The 10,974-nt window shown below is 43.3% G+C and overlaps 1 protein-coding gene across 1 annotated transcript in view; it reads left to right on the top strand.

Moving 5' to 3' along the window:
- Positions 1-1,189, top strand: part of LOC116698141 (SH3 domain-binding protein 4) — a 39,331-nt gene extending 38,142 nt beyond the window's left edge. Inside the window, exon 5 of the mRNA XM_032529919.1 lies at positions 671-1,189. Coding sequence (XP_032385810.1) covers positions 671-895 — 225 coding nt within the window. The 3' untranslated portion in view covers positions 896-1,189. The remainder of the gene's footprint in view (positions 1-670) is intronic.
- The last annotated feature ends 9,785 nt before the right edge of the window (positions 1,190-10,974 follow it).

Below are 10,974 nucleotides of genomic sequence, written 5' to 3'. Positions count from 1 at the left end.
AATAAAACAAATTATTATCATATTATTTTTGTGAGAACTATACAGCTGAACTACATAGAAACCAAAAACTAAATAGCTACAAATAACTAATGTTAGGGAAATCTGACCATGTTTTGTCTGAAATTTTTTTTATTTAAATTGGCCGATATATTGGAATATTGGATTTTTAAATAACCAAATATTTGTATCGTATCGGCAAGACAACCTGTGTTCTATACTTTACATTAAGCCTTTAAATCAGACAAATGGCAGTTAAAATTCCTCTAATTCAAAAATAATGAAAACGTTTATACAAAACGTCATCCTGTTGAGTCGATTCTGAACCAATCAGCTGTTGAAACAGCATTTCCCAGCATGCTATGGGTCCTCCTGGGTCTTGCAGTTGGTTAAAAGTAATTGCACTGTCTGCGTCTCAGAACTGCGGCCTCCTTGGTCTCGTGAGATTATCGCTGAGTCGGGATCAAGTCGGACAAAAATCTGACCAACATGCATCGCCGGGGATTGATTCTGCGATTCAGACCTGGTTCATCTCGAACGCGCTTATTGTTCATGGCGTTGACGGCTCTTCATTCCGCACTCAAGAAACAATCGGCTCCGTCGGCACGAGTGTTAAGACGTGTCAGTGCATCAGCTGATGATGGCGTGTTTCGTTCTCTTTCTCCGTCTGCAGGCCATGTGGAAGCCGGCGTACGACTTCCTGGTCACGTGGGCCGCACAGATCGGCGACAGCTACCGAGACGTGATCCAGGAGCTGCACATGGGCCTGGACAAGATGAAGAGCCCCATCACCAAACGCTGGAAGCACCTGACGGGCACGCTCATCCTGGTCAACTGCCTGGATGCCCTGCGGAGCTCCGCCTTCAGCCCCGCCGCTCAGGACGACTACGCCATCTGAACTCGGTCCTCACCGGCGCCGGTGCGCCACCTCGCTCTGCCGGAGCAGCAAGTTTCACAGTTTGAAATGCTGCACATCAGCTGTCTGCTTCCTAGGGTTGTTTTTATATTAACGATTCTTATTCCAATTCCGATTCTTCCTTTCGAAGCCGGTTCTTATCGATTTTTGATTCTTTGAGGGGTGGAACGGGTCCCACGCTTATTTCACCAGGGCTGGGCATCGTTCAAAGTTTTCGATACCTATTCCGTTACTTCCATACCGGTTCCTAAACGATTCTGAACCGATTTGATAAAACAAAAAGAAATGACAGCATTGCACATTACGGCACAAATCTTTGTATTTATGTTTCAGCTCCTACCACGTGAGTCCCGTTCTTCCTGCGTGTCTCTACAACACGTAACGTTAGACAGCCAATCACAGACATTATTAGATCTTGGTAGAAGCATGCTGGGTGCTGATTGGCTCTCTGACGCTCATGAGATTTACTCCTTAGGGATTGGAATTGGGCATTGAATGACAAGGCATTTATGATACTCCTTGCTGTAGAGGCAATTCGATCACGTAAAATAAAGCTACACTTCAGAGCGCTGCTGTCTGTGCTCCGTGGCTGCAACACAAACAAAACTTAGTTACTTGTGTTAAATTTGGAACTGAGTGTCACTCCCAGATGTGAGTCGAGTGCAGATTTGAGTTGCGCATGCGTCACTTTGTGACAATTAGCATACAAGATGCTAACGAGAGACTTCTGTAATGTCAATACAGTAAAAATGGATCTACTTAACCAAGCTGGTTCACTGCTAGCTACAAGTTAGCATCAAACACAACAAAGGCTTTCAGTTTTGAGCTAACGTTAGCAATCAAACAATCATAGATAGCTAAAACGTTTTTGAAATGACTGCTAGCTTAGCTACAAGCTAGCAGTCAAACACAACAAAGGCTGTTGCTGGAATCATGTTTTAAGCTAACGTTAGCAATCAAACAACCATAAATAGCTACAACGTTTCTGAAATGATTTCCATCTTCTATTATTGTTTGTAATGAAAAGTTTATTATTTCATACATTTCACAAATTTCAGTTTGACACATGCCGTAAACCGTTTAAATCTGAGCGTGCGCGACTCACATCGCCAAGTGACACTGATGATTAGATTGTTAACCAACAATTACTAAACAACTCCAATAAACGACAAAAAACCATTCGGTTGGAATTGTAATTTTTTTAAACCGTTCCACGATGCCAAATCGCACTGCTCACCCCGAACGCCACTGCTGCTGTCTTCTGTCACTTTGTTCCTGCGGACATCTCCGGACCGCCGCCACGTCTCCAAACATATTCTCTCCGACAGTATTCACAAAGACTCTTTTAATAGTTCCCTGTCTTGCATAGTTATGTATTTTTGTACTCTTATTATGGCACAGTGTTTTTTTAAAAGCAACACTTTGAAACTGTGGATTGATGGCCAACAAAAGACACCTTTAGATATCACAGCCTTTGTCACACGTGTTAAATCTCTTCTATTTATTTGTACGTCAACGAGAAAAGTCACATGTTCAGGTTCTCTCTCACTGTGCGTCCTGCTCATCTCTCACATCCAGATATTCAGTCTGTACGGTTTTCTTTGGCAGCATGATTTACTAATCTTGTACCATAACTTTGAATCAAGCTCTCCACCAGTGCCAAGACATTTAGCCACGTAATTGAATCAGGATTGTACAGGAAATGAGTCACAGCAGTGACATGGTCTAAATTGATTGAATTTAAAACATTGTTTATTTTTTGGCTGCTTTCATTTTCTGGTTTATTGAATGTTTGTCATTTGAAAATGACGGTGGACATTTTTTCACTGTTTTTCTGACTATTATTAACTATTATTGTGTCATGTGTGCAAACATCTGTGGACAAAAACAACCTTGACTCAAAGTCCACTCACTCACTTGTTCTGGGGCTTTTGACCATAGGTCAGGGTCTTCATCGGACGCTGTAGATGTCTCTCTGTGATCGTCAGGTCAGGGTCTTCATCGGACGCTGTAGATGTCTCTCTGTGATCGTCAGGTCAGGGTCTTCATCGGACGCTGTAGATGTCTCTCTGTGATCGTCAGGTCAGGGTCTTCATCGGACGCTGTAGATGTCTCTCTGTGATCGTCAGGTCAGGGTCTTCATCGGACGCTGTAGATGTCTCTCTGTGATCGTCAGGTCAGGGTCTTCATCGGACGCTGTAGATGTCTCTCTGTGATCGTCAGGTCAGGGTCTTCATCGGACGCTGTAGATGTCTCTCTGTGATCGTCAGGTCAGGGTCTTCATCGGACGCTGTAGATGTCTCTCTGTGATCGTCAGGTCAGGGTCTTCATCGGACGCTGTAGATGTCTCTCTGTGATCGTCAGGTCAGGGTTCATCGGACGCTGTAGATGTCTCTCTGTGATCGTCAGGTCAGGGTCTTCATCGGACGCTGTAGATGTCTCTCTGTGATCGTCAGGTCAGGGTCTTCTTGGACGCTGTAGATGTCTCTCTGTGATCGTCAGGTCAGGTCAGGTTAGTTTTTGGTACCCGTAGTTAAACTAGGCAATGCAGCTTTATCTGTACAGCACATTTCAGCAACAGTGCAGTTTAAAGTGCTTTACATAAAAACGATTAAAATAATAAAGTTACATTGCAGGACAAGAAATTAAACATTAAAGAGCAAATAAAAACAGTTGAACTTATAAAAGCAGATGAACTTGCAGATTTGAGGCTGCTAGTATGGGACCGTGTGTGAGCCGCGTCACGTCATCGGAGCACAATAACCATTAACAACCCAAACTTAATATCTTAGTATTTTCTCAGTCCTTCCAGAAATGATTTTTTGTGATTGTTGCGGGCAAAAATCCTTGATCATGCTGCATGTTTTCTTCAAAAAAATGCGATGGAATATGCAAAATATTTTATCAAATGCAATTTTATCCGATGAAATTGCAGGAACTTGCAAAAACTGCGGTGTGATGAAAAAGAGACTTGTCTTGTCGCGTGATTACGTCACTTCGTAACGTTCCTATAGCAACAGGGGAAAATGGCTGCTCTTGTGTGAAGTAAACACAACATTTTTCCACTTAGATATCATATTCAACTAAGATATATGTGACTTTTTGCAACAAAAATGCAGGGATTATGACATCATGCAAGCCACGCATTATTTTGTGCAGAAATCGGCAATTTATGCAGGGAAAGTGCGGCGTATTTAAAAAAATGCAGCCCCCGCATAAATATGCAGACTTTGGCTGATTATGCACTGAACTATGCGATCACAGAATCACGTTTTTCTGGAGGGACTGACTTATGCAAAAAAAGTTATGCATAAAGGTTTAGGCAACCCTAGATGTTATTGTTGGCCCAGCTTAATAGCTAATAACCCTAATTTTATATAATATACTGTATGTAGTAGGGAGTCCCTGCTCCGTTTCTCTTTTAGTTAAGGGGTACTCGACTTAAAAAATATAAAAAAATAATCTTTTTTTTTTTTTTTCAATTGGCCATTATAAATGCCGATACCAATAAATCGGAAAATACCCAATATTGTCCGCTAATATCGGCCTGCCGATATATCCTTCGGGCTCTAATGAGAAGTCCTGGAGATGCTCAATCAGCCTCGTCCACACGCACACAGCATTTTTTCAAATGTAGCTTTTTCTCTGTGTTCGTCCGCACAAACTGTGTTTTAGGTTACTGCCTAAAGCTTTTGGAGAACTCCTTCGAGAGGGAACATTTTCAGAAGCTGTTTTCAGTGATGTGTCGACAGAAAACAGAGTCTTGGTCTCGGTACCGGGAGAGTGAGCGCCGTCATCTCCTTCTGTGAGTCATCATCACACATGTTGACACATACGTACAGTTTCAAGGGGATTCAACCAGGAGCAGATGCGCCGCGTTCCACCAGTGCCGTGATTTTACTCCGTCCTCCTGCTGTGCGTCATGCCGCTCCTGTAGCGTTTCAGAAGTGGAGAGTTTTGCTTACAACTACATACATTTTCAACATAAAAGTTGGGATTTTTATGTATTGTCATTCTAGAAGTATTGCGATTCGATAGAATTGAGTTTTGGGATTTTCTTTTACTTCTTTAACAACAAGAGTTGAAGGGAGACAATATATCAGGAGACAGTTACAACATATCTGTAAAGAAAAACATAAGATGGAAAAAGAGAAGCTGTTGTCGCCATCGGCGGTACCGTGTGAACAGGAAATATTTAGGTCAATCATTTGTAAACAAATCAATAAAATAAAAAATATCTATTCTGGGGGAAAGTACGGAGCCCGGGAAGTGACATTGCGAGGGGAAAAAAAGAAAAAAATGTACTGGGGTTTTCAAACACTTTTGCGAGATCTTGACTTTGTTTTGTGAGATCTCGCGTCTTATTTGCAAGATCTTGACTTTGATTTGGAGAAAAGATTTAAAAAAAACATGTACTGGTACAAACACTTTAGCAAGATCTCGAGTCTTATTTGCGAGGAAAAAAAACCAAGAATTTTTCTTTTTTAAATCTTGACTTTCAAACTCAAGATCTTGAGTTTAGTGTTTGTCCCCAGTACAGTAGTAGTAGTTTTACTGTACAGTAGTTTTTTTTTTCTCTCCCTTCATGTCATCTCTGGGGCTCGGTAGAAAAGAATTGATTTAAAAAAAAAGAAAATCACAATACATTCAACTTTTGATTTTCCTTCCCTACCCCTAACCCAAAAAAAGAGGCCTTGTGGACGACGCTTGAAAGCTCCAGAACAAGTGAGTGAGTAGGCGGGGAGTTGGGATTAATCTAATGATTATTACATTTTCAAACACAATGGATTAACAGTGTTCGGCCTCACCCCCCCAGCTCACAACTCGTTTCTCAACTCTTTCTCTCGCCTGTGTTTCCTTCGTACCAAAGCTTGTCAAATAAAACTAACCCATCCCGACACAGATGACCGTGTTGTGACTGGTTAGGTTTTGTCTCAGTGCTGCATACTGTATGATGTGCACAGTTTGAAAAGTCTTTTTCTTTTGTGACCGCATACTTTTTTGTGGAAAAGACATTTAAATAAAAATGTAAATATTTGTACACAGCATTTGTTAGGTTGTTCCTTTGTCTGGCAGCCGTCTGCCAGGACTTCGTCGTTATCTGAGGCCGGAGCGACAGCCGCCATGTTTTTTTGTGTTATTATCAGCGTTCTGCATGTGGGAAACGCACAATATGAGAAAATGTGCAATGGAAGGTAAACAGGAGGGTGCAGACACCAGACACACCAGATACGCAAAGTCACATGACATCGTGACTTTGCGTAAACACACGCCGACTTTCTTAACCCTTGTGTTGTCTTCCCGTCAACCATTTTGTTTTCCAACACTATTATCATTTTTTTTCCGACATTTGTGACACTTTTTCAATGTTGTGGGTGCTTTGTTATGTTTTTTCCAAAATGTTTTGATATTTCTAATGTTGACATTTTCAGCGCTTATTTCGAACGCCCATTTTTTGTGCTTTAAAAAAAACTGCAAACGGGTCAAATTTGACCCGAGGACAACATGAGGGTTAAGCCAAGTGGCGTGTTATTGGTACGCATTTTGATCTGCGTGTATGTCTGCGCTGTATACAGCGGACGTAGATGTACACACCACTTGGCGTGGAATCGCGAGAAGAAAGCAACAATTGGGTTTAGGAAAAGAAAAACGGGGTTGGCTTTCGTAGAAAAATAAACTGAAGGTTGGGTTTTGGAACTGTGACACGCAGGACACAATCCCCGGTCTCCTGGGTGAAAGTCCTGTGTTTAACCCATCCCCCCCGACCCACCTCCCTAAGCTAATTTTTGCCTTTTCATACTACGCGCAATGGCGGAAATTCTCAAGCTATCGCAAGGTAATGGAAGTCAATGGAGGCCAAACGGCGTTGAGAAACCCGCTAAAAAGCGAGTACGCGTCATCATAACACGCCACTAATGGCATACGCATTGGCGTGTCATACAGACGCCATTTCATGAGACCAGTCTGGGAAGACTCTGAAAAGACTAAAGTCCGACCCCATCTCACATCTAAAGACAATCATTTCACATCTAACGTCAAAGACTGTAATTTGATGTAAAGACTGGGGCTCTCGCAGGGTCACATGTTGCAAGACTACAACTAGATTTGTTTTGAAAACTTTAACCAAGCTAGCTAGCTAGCTACCGCTAGCGTTAGCTGGCAACTAGAGGGAAAGTCTGCAGATGTTCTGTTGTACATGCAGATGAATGTCTCCGGCACCCGGAGGTCTGAGTTTATCCGCTAGTAAAACTCTCGTTGGATGACTCGCTTCAGAAGGGTTGAAAATCAGCAACTTCCCCTCTTTTTAGCGTTTAGCTTAGCACGGCGCCCTAGCAACCATTGCAACAATGGCTATAGCTGTTTGCTGCTTCCTGTTTGGTGTGGGAGGGAGCGCACCTATTGGTTGTTGACAATGTTCCCGTGTGACCAGGTTGGCTCAGTGGCGTACTGAGAGGTCCAGGGTTTGTATCCAACCTGTGACGATTTCCTGCATGTCTTGCCCCTTTCTGTCCTGTCAAAAATTAAAGGCGGGAAAGCTCAAAAAATAAGCTTAAAAAATACAACGTTCACATTATTTCACTACCAAGTCTTTAATATCCAACACGTTTGATTTTGTCTAAACGTCCAGACGGGAGAAAGACTGACTGGGACTGAGTTTTAAGTTCCGTCCTGAGACTGTTCAGCAGAGCCGCCGTCGCTGCACCCGGAGCTCAGCGCCGCCTAAGACCATTGTGATTGGTTTAAAGGAATGCGTTTTTTCTCCTATGCCAGAATGCATCCATGGTGTAGCCAGACCTTCCTCCACAGCGCTGTGGAGACATGTCTGGACGTGCGAGACTACATTATAAGTGTCTTGATGGGAGGATGATAATGAAGACATTTGGTAAAACGGGGACAGGGGAAGACCTGCTTCTTCACCTAGATAATTGGGAGGATTTTCTGTAAATTTGAGACTCATTATCTCTTCCTTGTCCTTTTCCCGCCTCTCGCTCTATGTGCCGTTGAAGCAAGCCATGCTTAATGAAATACGGAGATTAATGGAGGAGAAAAAAAGAGCCAAAAGGAGTGGAATTAAATACAGCCAAGGAGGGCCAGCCATGCTTCAGATCCCAGCCTGGAGTGCTGCCGAGGGCGACGCTGCTCACAGAACAGCACGCCGCTCTGTTCTCGGCTTCAAAACCCAGAGATAATCTGAACAAACAGCGTTGATTCTTTCCTGTCATGTCCGACATGTCCGGGCTGTTTGTTCCCTTCAGATTTATCGTGCTCATTTGGGTCAAGGTGTAAATTATCTAAATCGTTGCACTTGCAAACAATGGCGTAGCTTAAATGAGCGGATTACTTTTTAAGCCTCATGAATACCCGCAGGTCTCAGTCTGTACACAGGAATGGGAACATTGGAAATTACAAATCTCCCTGTTTCTTTGTACTGATTACAATGGTGGCACATGCCGAACATTTTCATTGCAGGATAAAGTCTTTCCCTGCCACCTGAAGGATGGATTTCCATTTTCATAATGCAGTTTCCGAGGGCGTACCTTCTGGGGGGGAGAGAAGGTCCCGGGTCACGCATGAACTGAGAAAAGCAACAAAAACATCGAAAAAATTGCAATAAAAAACTTGAAAACAGCAACAAAAACCTCAGAAGAAAATCTCTTTTGTAATATATATCATATATATATATATTACAAAAGAGATATATAACACTAATATAATATATATATAATATATATATATATTATATAAATATATATATCCATCCATCCATCCATATCTTCATCCGCTTTATCCGGTATCGGGTCGCGCGGGGGCAGCAGCTCCAGAGGGGACCCCAAACTTCCCTTTCCGAGCCACATCAACCAGCTCGACTGGGGGATCCCGAGGCGGTCCAGGCCAGGTTGGAGATATAATCTCTCCACCTAGTCCTGGGTCTTCCACGAGGCCTCCTCCCAGCTGGACGTGCCTGGAACACCTCCTAGGGAGGCGCCCAGGCATTCCACGTCCCCAGAGCCAGCCTCTGCCGCCCGGTTCTGGTCCGTCGAAGCCCCTGACCTTCGCTGCCACCCATGTAGCAGCGCACCCGACCCCTTTGGATCCTCCCACAGGTGGTGGGCCCATGGGCTGGAGGGAGAGGTGCCACGTTGCTTGTTCGGGCTGTGCCCACCGGGGCGTGGCAAACCCGGCCACCAGGCGCTCGCTCACGAGCCCACGTCTGGGCCGGCTCAGACGGGGGCCCGGGCTTCTCCGGGCGGGGGCTCTCTATCCCTTCCTTGCTCAACCATTGAAGTCTTCGAAACATTCTTGTCTGGCCCATCCCCTGAGACCTCTTTGCCTGGGAGACCCTACCAGGAGCACAAAGCTCCGACAAACACAGCCCTCAGGTTCATAGGGACACACAAACCTCTCCACCATGATAAGGTGATGGTTCCCGGAGAGGGATCTATAGCTTCAGGTTCCTTTATTGATACCCGTATGTAAATTAAAACGTTAAGTGCAGGGCATCCATGACAACACAAACAACGCCCAATGGGAGTATATAAAATTAAACAATTAATAATAATTAAATGATTATAGTTTTATTTATTTAAACTAAATGACACTGTTTAAATGTTCCGGTGCTAATCAAGATGCTAAACAAATCTAATAAATACCAATAAACACTTCAAACTGACCACCATTAAATACACAGAAAAGGGAAAATTATAGAAACTATTCTTAAAACCAGTGATGTAAGAGGAAGTGTACAATTTCAAAGTGGGATTTCAGCTGGAACTAAGCTGTTTTTGTACTGTTTGGCTTTTCACCTTGGAACTAAAAACCTATTTCCAGAAGTGAGCAGCTGAAAGTCTTTTGGGCGAAGAGCGCGAGCTGACATTTAAAATGGAAACCGTTGTCAGCTGTAGCAGTGTAGTTTAGTCTCGCTTTGCCAGACCTTCTTCCACAGCACCGCACGGTCACCGCAACACGCGCACACACGTTACACCCAAACGTGGGTAATGATCGGGAATGGTGTGCTATGCCGTTTCAACCAGATTTTGCCGTAGTCGTCAAAAATACGGCAAAAAATGTCTCATAGACATGAATGGGAAATGTTCGGGAAATGGCTCAACATCGCTCAAAACGCCCACTCTTTGGGACCGTTCTGAATCGGGAAAGAAATGTCCATTTGTGCAAAAGGAATATTAAATTCTAAAAGGTTTCTGTTCAGATTTCTGCTATGTTGACTTAGCACATTGCTGCTCCTCAGTGGATAAACCTTTTTCTGACTGATTTAAAAACAGTTAAAATAACTTTGGTCATTTTAAAAGGTTGTGAGATGGAAAACAACCAATCGCAAATGTCTGAGTGAATGCCAGATTTCTTTTTTTAGAAACAGGACTCCCAGTCCAAACATTTTGGACATAAACTTGGAGACACTCTGCAGCTCTTTGATGTTTTCTCTCCATGTTTCTTTTCATTTTTTTTTTTAACTTCCTATCAGTCAAAGAAGATTCGGATCTGTCTTCGCCACCAGAGGATGACGGAGTCAGCAAACTAACTGAAACTCTCTGATGTCTCAAATCCAGCTGAAAATCCATTTAAAGCCTTCACATCAGTAAAGATCACTCCTTGGAAATATCTGAGCATGAAAGTCAGTTAATTACATTCATTTATCTGTGTATTATTTACATGTAAACTGAAATGTAATTTTGCATTAACTGGCGTGTCTTTTCTGGGTGATTTGAGGAATATACGGGAATAAAAAGCAGGTGAATAGTGTGGTGTAATATTCACCCTGCAGTATGTGTGTGTGTGTGTGTGTGTGTGTGTATGTATGTGTGTGTGTCTGCTGACATGAGCAGAACAGAAGTGTGTTTGTTCTCCGAGCTGAGGTGAGCGCGATCGAAACCTGGCAGAGAGGCCGACTCTCTCTGTGTACTCAGCACCGTCAGCCCCCAGACCAAACTGTGTGTGTGTGTGTGTGTGTGTGTGTGTGTGTGTGGAACCAAAGCCCACCTGCCTAACCCTTTGTGCATATGTGTGTGTGTGTGCAGTGAAAACACACGGGTCTGTGGGGCGAT

The sequence above is a fragment of the Etheostoma spectabile genome, chromosome 11 (genome assembly GCF_008692095.1).
Source record: "Etheostoma spectabile isolate EspeVRDwgs_2016 chromosome 11, UIUC_Espe_1.0, whole genome shotgun sequence".
In the NCBI taxonomy this organism is placed as follows: domain Eukaryota; kingdom Metazoa; phylum Chordata; class Actinopteri; order Perciformes; family Percidae; genus Etheostoma; species Etheostoma spectabile.
The sequence above is the reverse complement of the archived record's forward strand: the minus strand, read 5'-3'. Positions and strand labels throughout refer to the sequence as shown.